The sequence below is a fragment of the Pelophylax lessonae genome (genome assembly GCF_965119305.1).
Source record: "Pelophylax lessonae genome assembly, chromosome: 6".
In the NCBI taxonomy this organism is placed as follows: domain Eukaryota; kingdom Metazoa; phylum Chordata; class Amphibia; order Anura; family Ranidae; genus Pelophylax; species Pelophylax lessonae.
In genome coordinates, this window is record NC_138773.1 from 174,155,697 (window position 1) to 174,182,223 (window position 26,527).

The 26,527-nt window shown below is 47.7% G+C and overlaps 1 protein-coding gene across 1 annotated transcript in view; it reads left to right on the plus strand.

The window, feature by feature from the left end:
* The window catches only part of SLC39A10 (solute carrier family 39 member 10), a 140,066-nt gene that overhangs the window by 96,964 nt on the left and 16,575 nt on the right, over positions 1–26,527 (plus strand). The window contains exon 5 of the mRNA XM_082262457.1: positions 21,753–21,876. Coding sequence (XP_082118583.1) covers positions 21,753–21,876 — 124 coding nt within the window. The remainder of the gene's footprint in view (positions 1–21,752; positions 21,877–26,527) is intronic.

Genomic DNA, 26,527 nt, shown 5'->3' on the forward strand with positions numbered 1-26,527 from the left:
CCTCTATAGACCTAAAGGATGCGTATCTGCACATCCCCATTTTCGAGGGTCATCAGAGGTACCTCCGGTTTGCTATCGCGGAGGAACATTACCAGTTTGTGGCGTTACCTTTCGGTCTCGCTTCGGCTCCAAGGGTCTTTACGAAAGTGTAGCGCCTGTTCTGGGCCTGTTGCGGGCACAGGGCATTGCTGTCTTGGGATATCTGGACGATCTCCTGTTAAGATCGAGTGCCAGTCAGCCTGTTGCGCGATCTGTCCACTACGGTCCAGATGCTTCAGGAGTTCGGTTGGACGCTCAACATTCAGAAGTCGACCTTGTCGCCTTCGGTTCATCTCCAGTATCTGGGGATGGTTCTGGACTCTGCTCAAGCAAAGGTGTTCTTACCGGAGGACAAGCTCCGGACCCTACAGAACGAGGTCAGGTCCCTCAGGGACAGCAAATCCTCGTCACTCCGGACCTGTATGCAGTCCCTGGGGTTGATGGTATCTGCCTTCGAGGCGATACCATTTGCACAGTTTCACACGCGATCTCTCCAGGCGGATATCCTGGCCAGGTGGGACAGACTACCTCAGTCCTTGGACCCGAGTGTCTCTGAGCCGCCAAACCAGAATGGATCTGTTGTGGTGGCTTCAGTCCCCGGCGGTGTTGGATGGAAAATCCTTCCAGCCAATTCTTTGGACGGTCTTAACCACGGATGCCAGCCTGTCGGGCTGGGGTGGCATCCTGGTCTGCCCAGGGCACTTGGTCGGAGGAGGAATCCTCCCTCCCGATAAACATTCTGTAATTGAGAGCGATCAGGCTGTGTCTGCTCCATTGGTCGGATCGTCTTCGGGGCCGTCCTGTACGGGTGCAGACGGACAATGCCACTGCGGTGGCTTACATCAACCACCAAGGGGGGCACCAGGAGTGCCCAGGAAGTGACCAGTATTCTGTCTTGGGCTGAGACTCATGTCCCGGCGATATCGGCAGTGCACATTTCGGGTGTGGAGAATTGGCAGGCCGATTATCTGAGCCGCCAGACCCTGGACCAGGGGGATTGGTCCCTGCACCCGAAGGTATTTCAAATGCTGTGCGCGAAGTGGGGATCCCCGGATGTGGATCTGTTTGCGTCTCGGCTAAACCACAAGGTGGAAAGGTTCGTGGCAAGAACGCGCGATCCTCTGGCAGACGCCTCGGACACGTTGGTGGTGCCTTGGCGTCAGTATCGTCTGATTTATGCCTTTCCTCAGATTCAGTTGTCCAGGTTCCTTCGCAGGTTGGCCTCAGAACAATCACTGGTGATTCTGGTAGCGCCGGACTGGCCTCGCCGGTCCTTGTACGCAGACATCGTTCACCTGGCCGTAGAGCCTCCGTGGCGGCTGCCAATGCGGGAAGATCTGTCTCGGGGACCGATCTTCCATCCTACTTTACAGTCGCTGGCTTTAACTGCATGGCTTGTTAAGAGCCAGGTCCTGAGAGACGGGTCTCTCCTCCAGAGGTTATTCCTACTTTGATCAAGGCTAGAAAAGCCTCTTCTGGTAAGATTTATTACCGTACATAGAAAGCTTATTTTGCCTGGTGTGAGTCCAGGGGTTTTTCTCCTCGTTCATACTCGGTGGCGAGAGTGTTAGCTTTCCTACAGTCTGGTGTGGACCAGCGCCTTGCGTTGGCCACGATTAAGGGCCAGGTATCTGCACTGGATGTTCTTTTCCAGCGCCCTGTGGCGTCTCATTCCTTGATTCACACCTTTATCCAAGGTGTGCGGCACTTGGCTCCTCCCAGAAGGGAGCCCTTACCTCCATGGGACTTGAACTTGGTTCTGTCCGTGTTGCAGCGTTCCCCGTTTGAAAGCATCAGGGAACTTTCATTACCTATGCTATCTAAGGTTGCATTCCTGGTAGAGATCACTTCTGCTCGCAGAGTGTCGGAGTTGGCGGCGTTATCATGCCGTTCCTCTTACCTGGTAGTTCATAGGGATAAGGTGGTCTTGCGCCCTAATCCGTCCTTTCTGCCGAAGGTGGTTTCGGATTTTCACCTCAATGAGGACATTGTTTTACCTTCGCTTTGTGCGAACCCTAAGTATCCAAAGGAGGTTGCCTTGCATTCTTTGGATGTTGTCAGGGCGATCAGGGTTTACCTGTCATAGACTGAATCCTTTCGGAAGTCTGATTTTCTTTGTACTTCCTGAGGCTCCTTGGAAGGGTGCGTCTGCGGTGACCATTGCCAAATGGATCAGACAGACCATTGTCCAGGCCTATTCGTTGCGGGAATGGGTTCCTCCCTTCCCTGTCAAGGCGCACTCTACCAGGTCGGTGAGTGCGTCCTGGGCCTTCTGGCATCAGGCCTCGGTGGCCCAGGTGTGCAAGGCTGCGACTTGGTGGTCGGTGCACACCTTTTCCAAATTCTATAAAAATTGATGTTCTGGCGTCAGCTGATGCCTCTTTTGGCCGCAAGGTTCTCTGTGCGGCAGTGCCATAGGGAACCCTGGTTTTGTACGGGTCCCTGGCTGTTGGGGTTGTTTGTTTTCCTGGGTTGCTCATGTTGAGCCCTTTTTTGTTACCCAGGTTACCTTTCTGTACATGTAAGGTTCCTTTCTCTGATGTGGGTACTGCGTTGCTTTTCTGGCGGTTGTGTTGCCCACCCCTCATGTCTACACTGCTTTGGGACGTCCCCATTAGTGAAGACTGTGTGATTGGGCGGCGACTGTCGGACGTAGGAGAACTGAATTTTTTTAAATTCTTACCGTAAAATTCCTGAGTCCTCCGACAGTCGCTGCCCCCGCCCCTCTTTTGGGGTTTTTTTTATACACTATCACTGCTTGCGACCAAACTGAATTGGGATGGCTATTGCAGGGGGGTAATGGACTAGGACAGCCCCCATGGGTGTGACTATGTAGATAAATTGTTCTTTTACAAGTCTTATGCCTAGAAACTCCTGTGGAGAGGAAGCAATACCCCATTAGTGAAGACTGTGTGATTGGGTGGCGACTGTCGGAGGACTCAAAGGAATTTTACGGTAAGATTTTACAAAAATTCAGGGTTTTTTTTCCCCCACAAATATAACTTTGGTGTTTTTTATAGCGGGGGGGGGGGGGGGGGAGACAATTCTGAAAAAATTTTTACTTTCTGCTATATATCATTCCCAAAAAAATATATTAACATTGTAGGCCTATTTTGTGTTTTGCTACATATTTTTGGTAAAAAAGAAAATCGCAATAAGTGTATTTTGATTGGTTTGCGCAAAATTTATCACGTCTAACTACGGGAAAGATTTCTCATTTTTTATTTTTACTAGTAATGCCGGCAATCTGCCATTTTTAGTGGGACTGCAACATTGCAGCGGACAGATCGGACCCCTGACATTTTGACATTACTACAGTAATCGGTGCTAAAAATATGCACTTTTACTGTAATGACATTGGCAGTGAAGGGGTTAAACAATGGGTAATCAAGGGGTTAAATGTGAGCCAAGGGGAGTGTTTCTAACTGTATGGGGGTTGGGCTTTTGAAATGATCAGACCTGTGATCCTATATAAATGATCAGAGACCTGTGATCCTATATAGAAGGATCACAGGCGCTCTGTGAACCTCTGAGAACGGTCAGCTGTGTTTACAACAGCTGGCCGTCCTTCTCTCTCAGCGGGGAGCGATCGCGGGTGGCCGGTAACCGGAGCCGCCGGCCCCTTGCATTGGAGTCCCTGCTCGCCCCCTAGCTGCAGGTGCGTGACCGAAGTACAGCTACGTCGATTCGCGCAGGAGGGGCTGCTTGCCGCAGTAAAATGGCGGCCGTTAACAGGTTAAAATGTTTGCGTGTCTTTTTATCAAGGTAGCTCTAAACCACACCTCCAAACTTATTCTATTGAACTCCAGGTGTGCACAAACTTCTGACTGATTAGCTTTCTTTAACATAGTCTATGGATTTGCTTAGGCAGAGCATAGATTATGCAATGTTCTTTCAATGATCTTTCCTACAACTACGGGTTGCAGTAAAGAAAATCACCATTTTAAGTCGGTGCTTATGGGGGGGAATCACTCCTGTGGAGCTTTTGTGTTCTCCCGACGCCGGGAGCGATTCCTGCCCGAAGAACATGAGTATTACTGTTAGCAGCATTATAGCCACAGGCTAAGCTAAGATTCAGACATGCTGGTTGTGCCAGAGTCGATTTGATGATGGATCGACTTGAATACAATTAGCCTGCCCATAGATCGAACCATCTATGGCCAGCTTTAATTTTTCCTCCAGCACTGTGAATATTAGGTGTGTTCAATAAAGACCAGATAAATTAGAATTGTTTGTGTGGGATCAGCTTAAGCACATTGTCTATTGCTGTGACCATGAGGATCAGATCACAATTTATGGCAAATTACTGCAGAAAACCAGTAAGTTACAAGATGTTCATAGTTTTCCTGCCACTGTAAGTGCAGTGCTATCAATTCTCTCCCCTGTATAATATTATGTCAATAGTGCAGATTCTTTATAATTTATAAAAAAAACCTCTATTAACCACTTCCCGCCCGCCCTATTACAAAATGACGGCAGGAATGTGGTTGTGTTATCCTGACCGGACGTCCTATGACGTCGGCAGGATAACACAGCTCTGGGCGTCCCCCCAGCGGCGATCGGTGATGCGAGGTGTCAGTCTGACACCCTGCACCTCCGATCTCGGTAAAGAGACTACTGACGTAGCTCTTTACCATTTGATCAGCCGTGTCCAATCACGGCTGGTCACATCGTAAACAGGAACAGCCGTTGATCGGCTTTCCTTAGTTGACAGGCACGAGTAAAGGAGCGCCGATCGGCGGCTCCCCTGACGGGGGGGGGGGGGGGGTCGGCACTGGTAATCAGATCATTGATTACCAGTGCAGACCCTCGGGGGGGGGGGGGGGATGCCACTAGATCCACCAGGGATGCCCACTATGGCCACCAGGGATGCCCACTATGGCCACCAGGGATGGCAATCAGGGCTCAGGGAGCCCCCATCCATTGCCCTCCCCATCAGTGATGCCCACCAGTGTCCTCCCTACCAGTGTCCTCCCTTTCAGTGCTGCCCACCAGTGCCCATCATTGCCATCCCTTAGTGTCGCCCACCAGTGCCCATTATTGCCCACCAGTGCCGCCTATTAGTGCCTGTCAGTGCCCACCAGTGCTGCCTATCAGTGCCTATCAGTGCCCATTAGTGCCTGTCAGTGCCCTCCAATGCTGCATATCTGTGCTACCTTTCAGTGCCGCCTCATCAGTGCCACCCCATCAGTGCCTGTCAGTGCAGTCTCATCAGTGCTCATCAGTGCAGGAAAAAACTTATTTACAAAATTGTATAACCTAAACAAAACTTTTTTTTCAAACTTTTCGGTCTTTATTTGTTTAGCAAAAAGTAAAAATCGCACAGGTGATCAAATACTGCCAAAAGAAAGCTCTATTTGTGGGGGGAAAATGACATAAATTTGGTGTAAGTACAGTGTTGCATGACCGCGCAATTGTCATTCAAAATGCAACAGCGCTAAAAGGGGAAAATTGGCCTGGGCAGGAAGGGAGGGAAGTGCCCTGTATTAAAGTGGTTAAACCCATAACAGTAAAATCAGTGTGTATATGCAGTAAAGCATGCTTGTTATACTCACTATGAAACTGAAGGGGTTAATCCTCCACATTGTGTAAAAAAAAAAAGGCTGTTTGATACTGTCTTTTCTGATCCTCCCCTTTACTACCAGCAGATGGATGGGGGACAGAGTATTGGGTGCACTCAGCAGTCAGCACATGCTCAGTTTTGTGTGTATTGCTCGAGAGTTTTTTCTTTTTTTTTTTTTTTTGTGATCAGCACTGTCCAGATGGAGGGCTAGGAGCCATGAAGCCTCATAGGACAGTCAGAGGAGAATGAAAACTCTTACAAGCTTTAACTAGTACTTGGTCAGACACTGATAGTCACAAGACTGCTATATATTGCTGATACCTGTTATTTGGCAGTATATATTTACTAAAATAATAGCATTTCCATGTTGTGTACTGAGAGACCAGATACAGTGAATGCTGGGTCCTGGGTTTAGTAACAGTTTAATCAGTACATAAGTGAAAATAGGAGAAAGCGTGTAATCAGTCTGGGGAGTGATGGGATCGAATGTAATGAACCAAAAAGATCAAATCTATTACAGCTTACCAGTCATTGGACGTGGTGGCTTTTTTTCCCCCTCTATTTTCACCTGGTGAGCCAAACTCCAGCTCAAACGTTGCATCAAACAGTTTTTTTTTTTTTTTTTCTTTTGTTCGGACACAGCGTCATATCTTCATTTGACAAATGGGTTATGCTGCTCCTTCATAGGAGTAGGACACTAGGCGGGAAATGGTTAACAAAAGTTAACCAGGCTTAACTACGCCTATGGGGCAGTCCCAGGTGGTATAATCCCACTCCCTGCTCTAGGATCTGTGGTGTGTTTTTTTTTTTTTTTTTTTTTTTTTTTTTTTTTTTTGCCTAGTCAGGAGTAAGGACCCATCTTCCTGCTTTGATCTCTGGTCCTGGCATCTTTATTTATTTTATTTTTTTTCTGAATTTCTTCTTTTTTTTTTCCTTTTTTTTTTTTTTTTTTTTTTTTTTTTTTTTCTTGGATCTGTTCCTGAGAGAACTACAATCAACTGGCCAGCGAGTGCGTGCAGATCTCAGCTCCACACTAGGTCGGCCGCAACATGGTCCCACTGGAGGGGATGGGCTTGCGAGTGGGACATCTCGCAAGAACACACACACACGACCTGGTCGTGGCCGGAGTCACAGCATTCCTCGGGCCCGCAGCACCCCCTGTTCTGAGATGGGGTGACCTGCCTAGAGTGACCCCTCGCCAAGTTCCAATGGTATGGTGAGTAGTCCCCCCCCCCCCCCTTCTCCCTCGGGAAGTTCTGGGTAAATGCGGGGCCCTCCCGGGGTTGGTTGGTCTCACAGATCCCCTACCCACCCCTACCTTTTTCCACCCTCACTAGTGCAGTTCCCCTGCATGGGCTCTCCCTCTTCCTGGAGACCGGCGGCCATGTTTTGGTGGGTGGATTCTATGTATTTTCCCCGGTGGGGCGGCCATTTTCTTGTAGCTGCATAGAGCAGTATTCGATGGGCGGCCTCTTATGACAGTACGGCCGTTCCTCTTCCTTTTGGGTCAGAGTGCCTCAGGCTGTTGGCGCTCATTCCCCTCTCTCCCAACTGCTGCTGAGACATGTTTGGTGAGTCCTGGGGCGATATCGCCCTGCCTGGTTTTCTATTGCAGTGATCTGGGACCTGTAGTTCTACAGGAATCTGGGGTTATTTTCACAGCTTATTGTAAAATGTATACGGTGTTCCTATTGCGACTCCAGGGTGTCATGGAGCCTGCTGAACATGTCTCGCCACTAGACCCACTCTGAGGGGGGGGGGGGGGGGGATCCATGGGGTCCCACTCTGCTATGGCGATCCTACAGTCTTTAGTGTCTAAAGTGGACATGGTCTTACAGAAGAGACCTGGCAAAAAGCGCTTTCTGCCTCCGCCGATCCTGAGGCTGATTTGGCAGGTGCCAGTCACCCCATGGAGTGCTCCAACAGTGAGGGTAATTTCTCTTCCACCATCACTGCGCTTGTAGAAGTGCTGATTGTGTCAGTGCGAGAAACTTTAAAAATGGAGGACTCAGTGGATGCTGCGTCAGCCACTCCAATGCAATTTTTGGCACCCGCAGGCGATCCAGAGGGACTAAAGGCTTTCCTGCCTATTTCGACAAGTTTGTCGCTAGTCAGTGGGTGTCCCTGAAACGCATGCCTGGGATACTGAAGTGTTTCACTAGATATCCTATTGAAGATTTCATTTTGAAGAAACTGACAGCACCACTGTTGGTGGACTCCCAGGTTTCTAGGCTAAATAGTCTCATTACTACCCTTGGAGGACTCTCTGTCCTTTAAGGATCCTGCAGATAGGAAGGCTGAATCATTGGTGCACCATCTTTTTTTACCGTTGCCAGTTCAATCCCGAGACAAGTTTTTTGCCATAACCTTGGTCTCCCAGACCTTGACGGAGTGGGCAAAACCTTTACACTAGGATTTAAGAGGGTCCGCACCCTCACGAAATGGTGGAGCTGGCGGACCAGTCAATACAGGGGTTGCAATATATCTGCGATGCAGCCCCATTAGCCTGCAGGGTGTCTGTGACAGTGGTGACCTTGCACGGCATGATCTGGTTGAAATGCTGATCTGCAGGTCAGGCCTCCAAAAGGTTCTATCGGATCTTCCCTTTGTAGGGGACCGTCTGTTTGGAGCCTCCATGGAGGAGATAGATCATTAGGGGCCTTACGTCAGGCAAGAGCATTTTCAGGGTTCGTACGGTCATTAAAAACCTGGAAAAGTTATGGAATTCTGAGATGACACTTTCCAGGCCTGGAAAGGTCATGGAAAAGTACGATTTTACAAATGTTTTGGAAAAGTCATGGAAATCTGGGGAGGAGCGGGGGGGAGCGGCGGGCAGCGGCGGGGGGAGCTGATGCTTAAAACTTTTTTTTATTGCAAATTAATGTATAATTATTTTATGCTTGTGCACATTTCCGGGTCCGCAGCAGCCGAGGAGTAGATCATACACCAAGCACCAATCGCTGGCAGCGGGGAGGGCCGGGCCGCGGTTTGCCTGTATGTGACTGGCCAGCAGCAGCAAACCAATCGCAGGCGGCGGAAGCGTCACTGGAGGGCGGGCCGCATGAACGTGATGACGCGGAAGGGGGCGGTAACCGTTTCAGTTACCGCACCCCCGCGTCATCACGTTCATGCGGCCGGCCCGCTCTCCAGTGACGCTTCCGCTGCCTGTGATTGGTTTGCTGCTGCTGGCCAGTCACATACAGGCAAACCGTGGCCCGGCCCTCCCCGCTGCCTGTCATTGGTCCACGATCATTTCCTCGGCTGCTGCTGGCCAGTGACCGACCGTAGGGCAAACTGCGAGCACCTACTGTACCAGTCCTACGGGAATGTTAAAAATAAATGTAAATAATTAAGCATCCAATCCTGAGTCGCCTTAGTTTCTGTGAGAACTCTTTTCTGCCTCATGGGACTGGTAGGTTCGGCCTAAGAATAGTAAGCGCCGCATTTTTTCCAGCTGCACCTTCATGACTCACTGCCACCTGAACAGCTTTATTTGGGCAAGCAGGAGCACCACTGTTCTTTCTCCCAAAAGTAAGTGCCGCATTTGTGCACCATCAGATCTGTGCCATCCATACCAGTCCGCCTGCACCACATGACACTGTCGCTTGGGCCTAAAAGATTGCTGTGCTGCATTTTGTGCATCTGACTGTCTGTGCCATCCATACCAGTCCGCCTGCACCTTATGACTGTCGCTTGGGCCTAAAAAGATTACTGTGCTGCATTTTGTGCATCTCACTGTCTGTGCCATCCATACCAGTCCGCCTGCACCTCATGACTGTCGCTTGGGCCTAAAAAGATTACTGTGCTGCATTTTGTGCATCTCACGGTCTGTGCCATCCATACCAGTCCGCCTGCACCTCATGACTGTCGCTTGGGCCTAAAAAGATTACTGTGCTGCATTTTGTGCATCTCACTGTCTGTGCCATCCATACCAGTCCGCCTGCACCTCATGACTGTCGCTTGGGCCTAAAAAGATTACTGTGCTGCATTTTGTGCATCTCACTGTCTGTGCCATCCATACCAGTCCGCCTGCACCTCATGACTGTCGCTTGGGCCTAAAAAGATTACTGTGCTGCATTTTGTGCATCTCACTGTCTGTGCCATCCAAACCAGTCCGCCTGCACCTCATGACTGTCGCTTGGGCCTAAAAAGATTACTGTGCTGCATTTTGTGCATCTCACTGTCTGTGCCATCCATACCAGTCCGCCTGCACCTCATGACTGTCGCTTGGGCCTAAAAAGATTACTGTGCTGCATTTTGTGCATCTCACTGTCTGTGCCATCCATACCAGTCCACCTGCACCTCATGACTGTCGCTTGGGCCTTAAAAGATTACTGTGCTGCATTTTGTGCATCTCACTCTCTGTGCCATCCATACCAGTCCGCCTGCACCTCATGACTGTCGCTTGGGCCTTAAAAGATTACTGTGCTGCATTTTGTGCATCTCACTGTCTGTGCCATCCATACCAGTCCGCCTGCACCTTATGACTGTCGCTTGGGCCTTAAAAGATTACTGTGCTGCATTTTGTGCATCTCACTGTCTGTGCCATCCATACCAGTCCGCCTGCACCTTATGACTGTTGCTTGGGCCTAAAAAGATTATGTGCTGCATTTTGTGCCATCCATACCAGTCCGTTCACAGTTACAGCAATGCCAGGGAAATGCAGCTTTAAAAATGTATGGCTTCATGACGAAAAGTATGAGAGGTGGCTGGAGAAAGATCAGGACCCGGGACGTGCTAAATGTACAGTGTGTGTCGTAAAACATTTGACATTTCGAACATGGGAGAGGCAGCGCTGTCTAGCCACGCTAAAGGTGCAAAGCACCAGTCTGCAGCTGCGTGCTCGACAGCTTCCAATCCGATCGCTGGCTTTTTCACCTGTGCGCCTGAAGTGACACCGGCTCCCAGCTGCGGCAGCGGTGCTTCCACCTCATCCTCTGTAAAACAAGGGACCATTTTGAGTCACGCTGTATCCAGAAACAAAACTCTAACAGCAGAGGTACTGTGGGCTCTAAAGGTGGTTAATTCACACTATTCATACAAGTCTTGTGAAGACACAGGTCAGCTTTTCCAGACTATGTTCCCAGACAGCAAGATAGCGGCCAGCTTTGCATGCGGCGAACGTAAGTGTCATTTATATTAGTAAAAATATGCTGGGTGTGACATAGATTTTCTTCTTATTTAACACGTATACATAGACATTTCATGAAACATTAGGTCATGAATATTTACGTGAAGTCATGGAAAAGTCATGGAAAAGTCATGGAATTTCATTGGTGAAAATGTGTATGAACCCTGATTTTGCTCCCGCAGGTTACGAAGAACTGAGGACAATGGCCCTTTGGTCTCGCCTCAGCTCCTCGGGTACTCATGACAGCGTTGGCCCCGATGTTTGCATTTTTGCGACAGCGGGGGATTGCGGTACTTCGACCGCTCTAAAGGACAACCTGGACATCGCTGTGCGGACTCTGCAGGAGTTCGATTGGACTTTGAATTACCAGAAGTCTGCTCTGGTTCTGTCCACCAAGTTGGGACTATCTGGGCCTGACTCGGACAACAGAAGTCGAATGGCATCCTGCAGCTTCTGAGCCAATCAGTCGGTCGTCTCTCAGGACTTGCATGCGAGTGCTGGACCTGATGGGGTCTACCTTTTTTTGAGGCGATTCTGTTTGCCATTCACATGACACCTCTGCAGAGTGTCTTGCCAAGTGGGACAAGAATCCAGTCTCTAGACAATCTGATTCTGCTGAGCCAGGGTATGAGAGGGTCCCTGCTCTGGTGGCTTTGCTCTCCTGCTCTTCAACAGGGAAAATCCTTCCTTCCCCTGTACTGAACGGTGGTCACCATGAATGCCAGCCTGCCGAGTGGGTGTCTTGGGCATGGAATGTGCTCGGGGTTTGGACTGAAGGCGTCCAGACTACCGATCATTGTACTAGAACTTTGCGCGATCAGACTTTCTGTGCCATTGGACGGTTCATCTTCAAGGGTGTCCAGTACGAATTCAATTGGGACAATGCTACGACATGTCAATCACCAAGGGGGCACTAAGTGTTCTAGCAGCTTGAAGTAGCTGACATTGTAAGGTGGGCAGAAGGTTTAGTTCCAGCTCTCTGCTTCACATATTCCAAGGGTGAAAAATTTGTCATGCGGATTAACTCAGTCGACAGGCCTTGGACCAGGGACAATGGTCACGTCATCCGGAGGCGTTTTCATCCGTTGTCTCCGGTGAGGAACTCCTGAGGTCGACCTGTTGCCCCTTCCTGCTGAGACGAGAGGCCGAGATTTTGTGGCAAGGGTCTTAGGATCCTCTTACCGACGCCACAGATGCACTGGTGGCTCCTTGGGGCCAGTTCCGTCTGATGTACGCCTTTCCCCTCTGACACATCTGCCGAGACTTCTGCCTTGATCCTTCGCAGAAGGAATTCCGGTCATCCTATGGCCCCAGACTGGCCTTGCCAGTCTTGGTACATGGCTATAATTCGGCTGGTCGCCAATGTTCCTTGGAGACCCCTCCTCAGTGGCCCAAGGGTTGATCTTCCATCCTGCTTTAGTTGCTGGCTTTAATGGCTTGGCTTTTGAAAGCCAGATGCTGAAGGATAGGGGGTGCTGAAGGATAGGGGGTTGTCTGACTCTGCTATTCCCACGCTGTTGAAAGCTAGAAAATCTACCTCTAGGAAGATTTACCATCGCGTCTGGAAGTCTCTGGGGCTCTCTTCCCGTTCCTTTTCGGTGGCTCGAACTTTGGCGTTCCTTGGTTCGCACCTTTTTATTCAGGGGGTTCGCCACGTGACTCCACCTGTGTGATCTATGGACTGTTGCCGTGAGATCTCGATTTGGTACTGTTGGTACTTTTTTAGAAAATATTTGACAGATTCCCCTGCTTACATTGTCCCAGAAGGTAGCCTTCTTGGTGGCAATTACTTCTGCATGCATAGTGTTGGAGCTGGCTGCTTTTGTATTGTCCACCTTATTTTGTGGTTCAGATAGTGGTGCTTCACCCTTGAAAAGCAGCATCTAAATGTCGTACAATTTCAGAATGTTCCTCAATGTAAAATTGCAAAGACTTTAAATACACTAAACAAAATTGTAAACGCAACACTTGTTTGCCCCCATTTTTCATGAGCTGAACTCAAAAATCTAAGACCTTTTCTATGTACACAAAAGGCCTATTTCTCAATTTTCACAATCTGTCTAAATCTGTGTTAGCACTTCTTTGCTGAGATCCAGCCACCTCACAGGTGTTGCATATCAAGATGCAGCATGATTATTGCACAGGTGTGCTTTAGGCTGGCCACAAAAGCTACTCAAACATGTGCAGTTTTACTGTATTGGGCATCTTCACCTACAAGATCGTCTGAGACCAGCCACCCGAACAGCTGCTGCAACAATTGGTTTGCATAACCAAAGAATTTCTGTGGTCAGAAACAGTCTCCGGGAAGCTCATGTGGGTCTCAACCTGACTGCAATTTGTCATCGTAACTGACTTGAGTGGGCAAATGTTCACATTTGATGGCGTCTGGCACTTTGGAGAGGTGTTCTCTTCACACATGAAACCCGGTTTTCACTGTACAAGGCAGATGACAGACAGCGTGGTATGGTGTCGTGTGGATGAGTGGTTTGCTGATGTCAACGTTGTGGATCGAGTGGCTCATGGTGGCTTTTGGGTTATGGTCTTTCGATCAGCCCCCCCCCCCCCCTCACCACCACAGGGTACAACTGTGTCAGCTCACACTGTAAGTCATCTGAATGAAAAGGAACGCTATGGTAGGGGACCCAGAAGCACCCCACTGCTGACACAAACCTAAAAAAGCCAGATAAGAGTTTTGCCAATTCACCTGAGGAAGCAAATCCTTTTGGGAGAATGTGCTGTGGACAAACTAAACTTAATTACAGCTTTTTGGAAAAACCCATCATTCTGCTGTTTTAAGAAAAAGAAATGAGATGAGGCCTCTAAAGAAAAGAATACAGGCCCTTTGAGTAAAACATAGTGGAAGTTCACTGATGTTTTTGGGTTGCTTTGCGGTTTCACGCACTGGCTGTCTTGACAGCGTGTGAGGCATTCTGAAATCTGAAGACTACCAAAGAAGTCTGGGGTGCAATACAGGGCATAGTGTCAGAAAGTTGGGTCTCTGGGGTCTTACAGCAGGACAATGACCCAAACCACACATCAAAAAGCACCCAGAAATGGTTTAAGACAAAGCTCTGGAGAGTACTGATCTGGCCAGCAGGGAGTCGAGATCTAAATCCCAAAGGGCACCTGTGGAGAGATCTCAAAGTAGCAGTTTGGAAAAGGAACCCTTCTAATCTGAGAGACCTGTAGCAATTGGCAAGAGTGGTCCAAAATTCCAGTAGAGGCGTTCGAAGCTCATTGATGGTTACAGGAAACAATTTCAGTTTATTTTTTTTCCAAGGGGTGTGCTAACAAATAGTGGGTGCCTATTTTGTCCAGTCCATTTGAGTTTTGCGTTGAATGTGTCAGACTTTACGCTTTTTTTACTTGTGTCCTTCCAAGACAAACGAAAGAAATAAACATTTGTAACAGTTGTTTTCTGGGTGTAGTGGTGCATTAGTTGACAAATGCAGGGGTGCCAATATTTAACCATGAGCGTATATGCATTGTGGTTTACATGTGGTTTAGCAGGGTTCTGGCTAAACCTATAGCCATAACCCTGTGTCTTAGAAGACCAAAAAATGCGGTCTGAGTGGCTCATTAGCCAATGGATCTCTTTCCGAAGGGGCAGGAGGGGGATGTCTTCCCCCCTCCCGCCAGTGTTACTCGAGCTTACCGCTTTTACTGGCACGCCCTGAGAAACGATCCGATGGTGCGGCCGGCTGGTCAGAGGCAATGAGACTGTCTGATTGCCTCTATGGCCTTGGAGGACCTGAGGGATGTCATGATGTCCCTTCCAGTCTAGGACGAAAGTAACCAATTTTTCTCCTTTCATCCTTCCAGGACGGCCTACATTTGGGAGATTGTGGCTCCGCCTCACAGGAAACGCAACTAATTTGCAGCTGTTTAAAAGGGTCCCACCCATCCTTGGCTCCAGTTCAGTTGTGTTTCCAACCTCACATCGGAACGTTTGTTTTTTTTTTTTTTTACTAACCTGAGGCAAATAGCTGGCCAAGACGGTACCCCTGGAAGGCAGCTTCGGTCGGCCTAATAGCAGGTTCCTCCCTAGCTGTGTCCTTGGAAAAAGGAGCTTTCAGGTAGTGCGGTTTGCCTTGTGGTGAAGGTCCCTCATACCTGAAGTCCTGCTGGTCTCTGCAGGAAGTCTCCTCCATTCACTTCGCTGGGCGGTAAGGATTTCAAATTTCCCGCCGAGCGGTGAGCCCCAAGCCTCGCTATGGAGACAGGAAGTTCCAGCGGAAGGGGCGGAGCGGCTGACTCCCGGAAGAAACCCAGCGTGGAGGAGACGCCGGATCGGAGCGAACTCGGTACAACCATGGCTGACTCTCCCCCTCCGAGGGCGGAAGCCCCAGAAAGAGACACAAGCAGCCGCAATCCTTACAGGGGAAAAAGCGGCAACGCAGGTGGCGACAGGATCGGGTAAGTGATACCGATGGCGGCCGACTGCTGTCTATTATGTGACAGGTATGCCATGCCATGCTTTTTCCTGTATATTGCCGTAGTGGTAGGCAAGAAGGTTATGTCGCTTCATGGTGTCCTCTCCTTGTCTTTTCATGTGTTGTCACAGGTACGCCACCGGCACAGGAAGCCCCTGCCAGACCCTTATCCTCAACTAAAAAATGTGGGGAATGCAGGGTTAGGTTGTCTAAATCTTACACAAAGCCCTTATGTCAGACTTGCATTAATAAATTGGCAGGGCAGGACCTAATGAAAGATTTGCTTAAATCTATGAGGGAGGAAATGGTAGCTACAGTACAGTCCTTTAAAGCTACAGCAGCTATCCCTCTAGTCCTAGCAGTGGAAGGAGCAGATAATGCGTCCTCCCAAGACGGTGGGTGGTCAAGGGGACCCCCATCCCTCTGGGAAGATTCTCTATCCATTCCCTCAACTCAAGTTAGGGAACAAGAGGATCCAGAAGAAGGTTCTAGTTATTTAAGAGACCCTTCTAGTTCAGAGGAGGACTCGGAAAATAACAGTGAAGGGGAAAAAGTTAATCTTTTTTTCCTTGGAATATATGCAGGGTCTTCTTAAAGTGGTATATGACACTGAAGAAATTCCTATCCCGGCAAAGAAGTCTTCTTGCAAAGACAAAGTGTACAAGGGCTTGGGAAAAGCCCAGTACAGAACCATTCCCATTCACCAGTCATTAAAAGACCTAATACACCAGGAATGCAAAGTGCCTACACATGCCTTTTCCAGACCAAAAAAACTGGAAAAGGTTTCCCTTTGAGCCTCAAGAATTGGAGGTATTCACAAGAAATCCTAAACTTGATGCTCCCCTGGCACAGTTATCAAAAGGAACAGATTTATCCTTTGAAAATGCCGGGCATATTGCAGATCCCATGGATCGCAGGATTGAATCCACATTAAGTAAAGCCTGGGATTCTAATGCATACAATACAACTATAGCCTTAGCTGATACCTGTATGGCCAGGAATACAGACTTTTGGCTTAAGGAACTGTTAAAACGTGTCCGCAGTATGGCAGGATCACAAGATCTAATAGATTCCTTAAACATGATTAGTAAAGCTGCGTCCTATTTAGCAGACGCAGCTGTGGAGTCATTAGCAGCATCTGCTAAAACAGCAGCATTAGTAAATTCTGCTAGAAGGGCGCTTTGGGTCAAAGCTTGGGAAGGTGATACAAACTCTAAAGTAAGACTTTGTGCCCTGCCCTTTGAAGGTTCATTACTGTTCGGTTCAGGACTTGATGATACCTTGTCCAGATCTGCAGAAAAGGGGGAAAAAGTTCCCCACCAAGAGAAAGGACAAATCAGGAAGATATTCCTTTCGAAACTTCCAAGGCAAGAATCAAAAAAGACCATTAAAGTCCAGGAAGAAAGGCTCTGGAAAAGGAAAACAAGGGGACAATTTGTTGTTCCTTAAACCTGGGCCTAAACCTAAAGAATCGAACTGACGTCAGCGTCAGTGTAGGGGGCAGACTGACCCATTTTGCTTCCCAATGGGAAAACATCTCTGCCAGTCCCTACGTTCTGCATCGGGAAGGATACCAATTGGAGTTGGTCTCGCAACTGGTGCCAAATTTAACTATGACCTGTCCCTTAAAAATAGAACAGAAGTTCATGGTCAGAAAAAATCTGTACCAAAATGTCTGTATGACAATGTTGGGTGTAAGAAATGCTTACCTACATGTTCCAAAGTACGGGGAACATCAAGCATTTCTCAGATTCACCATAGTTACAGAAGAGGGGCTGCACGTGGACAGCCCAGAGCTTCTCCTTTTTGCTTGGCAGCAAATCCAGGGATCTTTATAAAAATTTGGGTCAAGGTAGTAGGTCTTCTGTACCTACTAGGCCAAAGTTTGGTCCCGTGTCTGGACGATATGTGGATTTGGATAAAACCAGCAGATCTACTGGAAATCAGTTACCATCTAATCCAACAGGTAGAATGGGAACTGAACCCCATAATTCTCTAACACCTGGTCCAATAAATTTGTCAATCAGGAGTGGACATGTTTGTCACGCAGCAGAGCCAAAAAGTAGAGCAGTTCTCCCTTCTGATAGTACAGAAGGATATGCTGGGCTTGGAGGCCCCAGTAATACCTGGGCCTTTCAAGCTAACCTATGCCTTTCCACTACAGAATCCAATATCAAGAGTTCAAGGATGGTCGCAACCACGCCTCTTCCGAGTCACGCCTGGGTAGCCAAAAACGATGTGATTTGCAACCCTGGTGTCTCTATTAGTGACAGTACCTCGGAAAATACTAGATCTATCACTACAAGGAACTCTGATTCACCCCAGATCAACAATCTGGATAGGGAACGCCAAATATTAAAAGAAAAAGGATGCTCAGACAGTCATTGAGACCCTCCTTTCTAGTAGAAAGCCAGTAACTTAGAAAAATTTATTCCAAAATCTGGAAAACTTTTTGTACTTGGCAGAGTCAGAAGAATGATTCCTCTGCCTCAACCCCAAGGATCCTGGATTTTTTACAGGATGGGGTAGATAAGGGGGTGGCGGTGAACACCCTTAAAGTACAGATAGCGGCACTTTGTTTTTTTTTTTAGACAAAAGGTTAGCCCAATAACCTTTAATTAAAAGATTTCTGTTGGCTCGGAGAAGGGTGTCTCCAATTAACAGAACTATTGTTCCAGCCTGGAACTTAACGCTAGTACTAGAGGCATTATCTAGTGAAGCGTTTGAACCTTTAAACAAAATTAGTTTAAATATTTTGTCTATTAAGTTAACCTTTTTGTTAGCAATCACCACAGCCAGGAGAGTGGGAGATTTGCAAAGCTTATCCATAAAAGTACCCTTTATGAGAATTCTCCAAGACAGGGTGATTCTTAAACCAGATCCGCTGTACCTGCCCAAGGTAGTGTCATCTTTTCATAGGAATCAAGAGATGGTTCTCCCATTTTGTGAGAAACCTAAGTGTGCAAAAGAAGAAAAATTCCATTGCTTAGATGTTAGAAGATGCCTTCTAGCATATCTAGAAAGAACCAAGAGTTTTAGAAGATCTAGTCACTTGTTGGTTCTGCATTCTGGACCAAGGAAGGGTTTACAAGCATCAAAACCCTCAATCTCTAGGTGGATTAAACAAGCCATTAGTATGTCATATAAGGTGTCAGGTACCCCCACACCAACAACTCTAAAGGCACATTCCACAAGGGGCATGGCAACTTCCTGGGCCGAAAAAGCCGGAGCATCCTGGGAACAGATCCGCCATGCTGCCACTTGGTCCAGTCAAGATACCTTCCTAAAGCACTATCGTGTGAAGTGCTGTCGCAACAAGACCTTGCCTTTGGCAGAAAGGTTTTACAGGCAGTGGTCCCGCCCTAAGGTAGGCCAGTATGGATTCCTTTATTATCTTCCCAAATGTAGGCCATCCTGGAAGGATGAAAGGAGAAACTTACCGTTCACCGGTAACGGCTTTTCTCTTCAATCCTTCCAGGACGGCCGGCCTACTTCCCGCCCTATGTGGTGGTGAGTTCTAAAAGAATATGTATATATAAATGTATATGTATTTATATGTAGCTGTTTGACTATATTCCTTAAAGTTCGGTTGGAAACTACTTTCCTATTACTGGAGCTAAGGATGGGTGGGACCCTTTTAAACAGCTGCAAATTAGTTATGTTTCCTGTGAGGCGGAGCCACAATCTCCCAAATGTAGGCCGTCCTGGAAGGATTGAAGAGAAAAGCCATTACCGGTGAACTAACAGTAAGTTTTTTTTTTTTTTTTTTTTTTTTTTTTTTTTTTTTTTTTTCCCCCAGATTTCTCCATAAAGAGGACCTGACTTTTTTTTTTTAAGAGATGTTTTACATTCCTTGTAATAGGAATGTGTTAAATAAAATAAAGGGATCGTGTAAAAAGAATACTTAAATTAAAAAAAAATGTAAAGCGCCTCATTCCTCTGTGCGCAGAAGCGAAAGCATATGCAAGTCGCCCACGCATGTATAAGCGGTATTCGCACCACACGTGAGGTATCACCGCGGACATTTGAGCAAGCCCAAGAATTCTAGGACTAGACCTCGAACTCTAAACGGGTAACGTGTAAGAATGTTTAAAGCGTCACCTGTGGAGATTTTGAAGTACCATACTTTGTCAACTTCCCATGACCTTGCGCAATTTTTAAAGTGGGACCTGTTGGGTATCTATTTACTCAGCATAACTTTCATATTTTACAAAAAGTTGGGATATATATTTTTTCTTTTGAAATTCATTAGTGTATTTTTTTTCCCCCAAAAAATGGTGTTTAAAAAAACAGCTACGCAAACAGTGTGACATAAAAAAATTGTAATGATCGCCATTTTATTCCCCAGGTTCTCTGCTAAAAATAATACATTTGGGGGTTAGAGGTTTTTTTTATAGCAAAAAATACGGATTTAAACCTGTAATGAAAGGTGCTAGAAAAGGCTTGGTCTTCAAGTGGTAAACAAGTGTGATTCTGTGATAGACATCACTGCATTGGTTCAGCAATACTTCCGTTCAGCAGTGCTTCCAAAAATTACCTTCTGAACACACTGTGCCAACCATAGATGCAAGGTTACGCTCGATCATGCAAAGAAGCCATATATGAACATCACCCAGAAATGCTCCCATCTTCTCTGAGCCAAGGCTCAATCAAAATTATCTTTTACAAGTGGAAAACAGTTCTGTGGTCAAACAAATGGAAAGTTGACATTCTTTTCGACAACCATGGACGCCACGTCTTGTGGACTAGAGGAGAGGTACCTTCTGGCTCATCAGCGCGAAGTTGAAAAGTCAGCATCTCTGATGGTATGGAGGTGCATTAGTGCCTATGGATTTTGCAACTTGGACATCTGTATAGGCACCATCAATGCTGAAAGATAGCTGTATAGATATATCTATATCCAGTTTTAAGAGGAGCATATGCTCCCATCCTGATGGCTTTTTCAGAGTCTTGCCTATTTCAGCAGGACAATAAATCGAAAATTGTGTCTGACAACAGCACAGCTTCATAGCAGAAGAGTCTGGGCACTAATTGGCCTGCTTGCAGTCCAGACCTTTCATTAATTGAAAAGATCTTTCACATATTAAAATGAAAAATAAGACACACTCAGGACTGTTGAGCAGTTAGGATCCTAGATTAGGCGAGAATGGGAATACATTCCTCTCATAAAACCTAAGCAACTGGTTTCTTCAGTTCCCAGAGGTTTAGAGAGTTAAGAGGGGATTCTTGCACCCTGGTAAACATGGTCCTGTTCCATATTTTTGAGACTTATTGCTGCCATCATAATCGCAGCCTGAGACATGTCACAGGTCCCAAAAAGCTGTGGGACCAATTCAGAGCGGAGTGGGCAGCCAGCTGCCCAAATTTGACATGCTGAGAACCAGAAGCTGGCTGCCGGAGTGAGGGTGGCGCTGGTTCATTTTTATAGGCGCTGACTTTTCCATTTTTAAAGAAATGATTGAAGATCCAATAACATGATACATTTTCTCAGTTTAACCACTTGCTTACTGCACACGTTCGACTCCCCCCCCCCCCCCCCCCCCTTCCTGCCCAGTACAATGTTCAGCTTTCAGCGCTGTTGCACTTTGAATGACAATTGCATGGTCCTGTGCTGATATGAAAAAAAAAAAATATTAAAAAAAGTTTGAGACAGGGCTTTCTTTCTGGTGGTATTTTAATCCCCACTTGTTTTTTTATTTAGTTTTTCCTAAACAAAGACTGAACATTTTGAAAAAACACTTTCTACATTTTCCGTTAAAGGTTTTTTTGCAAATAAGTAATTTTTTTTTTTTCTCTCCTTCAATGAGGTGCTACTGATCCTCAGTGCAAATGTCCCCTGTCACAGGTAAGCCGGTTATCGGCTTTCCTTTTCTCAGCACTGTCAGTGCCGACAAACAGCATTTGTTCACATGAGATCAACTGATTGGATACAGCTTATCACATGGTAAAGAGCCAATGTCATTGGTGATGTGCTGTGCCCGAGGGACACTGCTTGCCACCCATCACAGCACTGCTGATCGGGCACGCATGAGTGGCGTGACAAGGGGTACCTTATGATCACCTGGAAAGAGTCTCTCCTGGCATCCTATAGGCCTGGCAGGAACTGGTTAAACATTTGATGTTTTCTATTGTGAATAAAATGTTTGAGATTTGCAAATCATTGCATTCTGGTTTTTATGTAGATTTTAGTGTCCCGACTTTTTTGGAATTGGGATTGTATTTTCAGTCTAACAGATGTTTGCAAATTTAAAAAACAATCTAAAATGTGTGTAAAGACTAAATTAAATTCATTTTTAACGGTTCTCAAAATTTAACAGAATAAGATAGTGAATGCTAATTATGCTAGTTTATGATAGATTCAGGTGTTAGCGAATATGACCGCTCTACTACATAAGATGGCTAAGCATACTCAACCATCCAATATTCTTTAAACGGGGTTGAATAAAAAATGTATATAGTGCCTGGGTTTGTGTGTTGCCCAAGGTGATCAGGTAACTGTGTAGTGTGGTTTGATCATTTTAAAATTTGGCTAGTAAGAGTCTTACTCTAAATCCAATTGTCACTTCAATTACTTTCTCTTATTTAGGGAATTAAACGTAGGTTAAGGCGGAAACCTAAAGTTGAGGAGTCTACAGTTGGGAGAAAGTTGTCCGACCACAAATTAAATCGACGGTCAGATGCTGAATGGCTACAACTCAAGCCCTTAGCAGGTAAAGGTTATAAAAGTCCTCTATTTTTTTTTTTTTTTTCTTATCGGTCTTGTATTCAAATTTTTCTGAAACAATGGTTTGTGGTGTTAATAACGCTTCATCTTTCTGGCGTTTTTTGGCTTTATAATATCTTGCCTTGCATGCTATGCTGTCAGCTAAATTCTTTTTTAGGTTACCTGGTTACGATTAAAAAAAAAAAAAAAGGCTTAATACTTGTTGCTAATGCATCAAAATGCATGTTATCTTTTTGATGCAATGCCATTGAGTTCTTTAGGCCTCCTACCCCATTAAATCAGAAAACATAGATGTCGTCGTATTTTTCAAAACACACTGCAGCGCAGGCATGGGAACAGGCACTATTTTTTTTTTTTTTTTTTTCTTTTTTATTAAGAGGAACCTGGCCACGTTTTTCAGCAAGCTGTAATGCATGCTGTAAAGCTCAACCACGTTAATGGGTCCTTAAGGTTTTGTAATGGCCATAATTTTCAAAAATGAAAATTTATTAGATAGCACTCGTGTGTGTGTGTGTGTGTGTGTGTTCCCAAAGCTTTTCCAAAATTTTTTCCCCATTCCACCTTGCTGAAAGAAAGCTTTTAAGAACAAACAAAATGATCATTTACTGGTATCTATTGGCAACAAATCAAATTTGTGTTGAAGTGAAACCAGTACAAGATGAATTCTGATTGGTTGCTGTGATTACTGAACTTTTTTCTAAAACTCATGCAATCAATCTAAAAAGGCACATCTCCCGCTGCTGTAAATCAAATTCAGTGATCCAATGAGGAGCGACAGGGAGGAGCTGGGTCTGAATAGACTCATGGAGCCTTGACGCGAGTGGCTTCATGGCAATCTGCTTGCTGTGGGGGCACTCAACAGGAGAGAGGAGCCAAAGAAGGGACCTTAGAAGAGGAGGATCCGGATGGCTCTGTGCAAAACCATTACATAGAGCAGGTAAGTATAACATGTTTGTAAATTATTTTTTTGTTAAAAATAATCTCTAAAACTCCCTACTGCTTATTAGACAGGACTACCAAATGGTAATCTATAATATGTCCGTTTCTCTTGCGTCCTCCGACAGTCGCCGCCTCCTCTAAGTCATCACTATTGGGTATTGTCCACCTATCCGTAGGAATAGCTAGGCATATAGACTTAGTCAAAAGACAAAAGGCATTAGCGTATACACACCCACGGGGGCTGTCCCATCTGGTCAATACCCCCCTGCATCACCACTGACCAACTCAGTTTTAGTTTGCCTAGCTTAGGAATAGTCAGGCTACCTTGTGCTGGGGCTTCAGTCTCAGCCTTCCTAAATCTTTTATTTGATTTTCTTTTAAATGTCAGTTTTTTTTCTCTCACTTTACTAGCGGTTTATTTTACCAGCTCTAGTGTTAGTTTATTCTTCGGATGAAAATGGATCACGCTGTGCTGGGATTCGGACTGGTTCGGATTCGGTTCTCCAGGGCACAGAGGGTCAGATGGACCCCCAGTCCGCCATCGAGCGTTCAGCTATGGTTCGCCCTGGCATTAAGAACGACCCATCCCTGTTCGCTGCAGGGATGCAGCCGTGAGGTGGCTACCTTACAGGACTTGTCTGCGATACTGCAGCGTCATGTCCCTGGCTCACGGCACTCCCTGTCAGATGAGGACAGAGGTTTATCCGTGCATAGAGGTTCCCCCACGCCATCGGGTACAGGTAAGTACTTTCTGTGTGGGGCCTCTGCCTGGGGTGGCAGTCTGTATTGCTGTGTGTCCCCATGTCTGTGCCTGTGTGACTCCCTGTGCGATCCCTGTGGGGTTCGCTGTGTGCAGATCTGTATGTTTTCCGGGGGTCCCTGTCCCAGTGTCACCTTAGGTGCATGTTTGGGGGTACAGACTTGTGTGTTGTGCGGCGACCGCTGCGGGGGGAAACTCGCGCGGTCCGCCATGTTTTTTACTATGCACCAGCGTATAGCCCCTCTGGGGCGAGTATACAGCTCATTTTGGCGCCATCCGCCGCCATTTTGTAGGCGGTCGAAAGATCGGTTTGGCCGCATGTCGGCGGCCATCTTGGCGTAGCCTCCTATGCATCCCTATGGGGCAGCCATTTTCCCTGGGGTCTGGCTTATGGCCAGCCCCCTCCAGCAGCATTTCCTCTTCCTCTGACAGCACAGGCACAGGTAGCAACGATCTGCGGGCTCTGCAGTGTATCTGTCTTCTGCATACTGCTTCTGGCTCAGTTTCCTTCTCCTTTTGGGGGTCTTCATAGCTGTGACAGTAGCGGTGGGCTGCGCACTCCGCAGCGCTATTTAAGGGGACAGTACATTACTTTTTTGCACTGTAGTTTTTTATTATCTTGAGCCATGGATTCTCAGGAAAGCAAGTTTCCTCCAGCTTTGGTGGGGGGCCCCAGTTCTCCTGTGGCCCTGCTGCAACCTGATCTGGCTGCTGTGGTTGCGACTTTAGTGGCAAATATGGAAATGCTGATTTCTGAACGGGCTGCGAGAAAACGGCCAAGGCTGTCTCTCTCTTCTGATTCAGATGGGGATATGGATGCTGCTGCAAGTGTGCCCTTTTTAGGGTCCTGCTCATGCTTGGACCCCCCGGGGTCTGAGGGGGAGGCTGAGGTGGAGGGTGTTGATACATCCTCCCCAGGGTCACCCGAAGAACGGGCGACCATGGATGAGTTGATTTTTTCGGTTAAGGAAACCTTGCATTTAGAGGATGAGCAATGTCCTCCGGGCGTTGTGTCCTCATTTGGGACGCACAAGACCCGCAAGTCTGCGCAAGTTTTTCCCTGCCCAGCGGAATTCCATTACACTGTTAATGAAATGTGGCGCACGTTAAAACGTCCATTCCTGGTACCTAGTCGGTTCAAATTGCTTTATCCTTTTGCGCCGGCTACGGAATCGCGATGGTGTGTGCCTCCACAGGTAGATCACACTGTGGCCGTGCTGAACAAGGCTACCTTGGTTCCTACTGAGGATACCCCGGTTTTCCGGGATCCCACGGACCGGCGGTTGAAGTCTCTAGCCCGCCATTCCTATACGGTGGCGGGTTCGTTGCTCAAACCCGTTTTCGCGTCCGTTATGGTGGCTCAGGCGGTGGCTGATTGGATTAAGGTGCTTAGAAGCAACCTAGTGTCCGATGACGTGCCGCCTGCACGACTGGAAATGGTGGACCAGATTCATCAAGGAGTCATGTATCTGTGTGATGCAGCCCTAAATGAGGCTCCCTTGGTGGCTCGCCTCTCGAGTGTCGCGGTACTTAACCGGCAACTGATATGGCTGAAGAGCTGGTCGGCCGACCAGTCCTCGCGGAAAACTGTTGCTGATTTTCCCTATGCTGGCTCTCTCCTTTTTGGCGAGGCGTTGGATACCCTGGTGAAGGGCGTCACGGGGGGTAAGAGCACTATGCTACCCCAGAACCCGAAGAACAAGTCTTTCCGTGGCAAGTGGGGTTCTGCGCCTAGATCTACTCGGGGGTCCTTCAGGGGTCCTTTCGTGCCTTTCGGAACCAATCCAAGGGCAAGCCCTTCAAGGCCCAGGGCAACCAGAAGAAACCCTGGGCGGGTAAGCAGAAGTCCGGCAATGCCGGTTCGGCGGGACACTCCGCCTCTGCCTGAAGGGGCGCCCTCACCCATTTCTGGGGTGGGGGGACATTTGCGCGGTTTCCTCCAACCTTGGCTGCTCCGGATCTCGGACAGGTGGGCCCAGGAAATCGTTCGATCAGGTTACAAGATCGAATTCCTTTCCAGGCCGGCGGACAGATTCTTTCCCTCCAATCTCCAGCTGCTTCCGGGGCATCTGCAGGACTTGCATCAAGCGGTGCAGGACATGCTTGCTCAGGGGGTGATTGTTCCCGGTGCCTCATCGGGACAGGTTTCGGGGGTTTTATTCGAATCTGTTCACTGTGCCCAGGAAGGAGGGCAAAGTGCGTCCTATTCTGGACCTAAAAGCGCTGAACCGCTTCATGCATGTTCGGAAGTTTCGAAGGGAGTCTCTCCGGTCGGTTGTGGCCTCCTTGAGTCCAGGATAATTCCTGGCTTCGATAGATCTGAAGGATGCGTACCTGCACATCCCCATTTTCGAGGGTCATCAGCGGTACCTTCGGTTCGCTATCGCGGAGGACCACTACCAGTTTGTGGCGTTACCGTTCGGTCTCGCTTCGGCACCCAGGGTGTTTACCAAGGTGTTGGCACCGGTTCTGGGCCTGCTGCGGGCCCAGGGCATTGCAGTCCTGGGGTACCTGGACGATCTGCTTCTGAGATCGCGTGCCAGTCAGGACCTTGTGCGCGATCTGTCAATCACGGTACAGACGCTCCAGGAGTTCGGGTGGACCATCAACGTTCAAAAATCAGCGTTGTCTCCGTCGCTTCGCCTTCCCTATCTGGGAATGGTTCTGGACTCTGCTCAGGCAAAGGTATTCTTGCCGGAGGACAAGCTCCGGACTTTGCGGGATGAAATCCGATCCCTCGGGGACAATCCGTCCTCGTCACTCAGGGCCTGCATGCGGGGCCTGGGTTTGATGGTGTCGGCCTTCGAGGCAATTCCCTTTGCCCAGTTCCACACACGGGCTCTCCAGACGGAGATCCTGGCCAGGTGGGACAGACTTCCTCAGCCCTTGGATCTGGAGGTCTCCTTGAGTCACCGGACCAGATTGGCTCTTCTGTGGT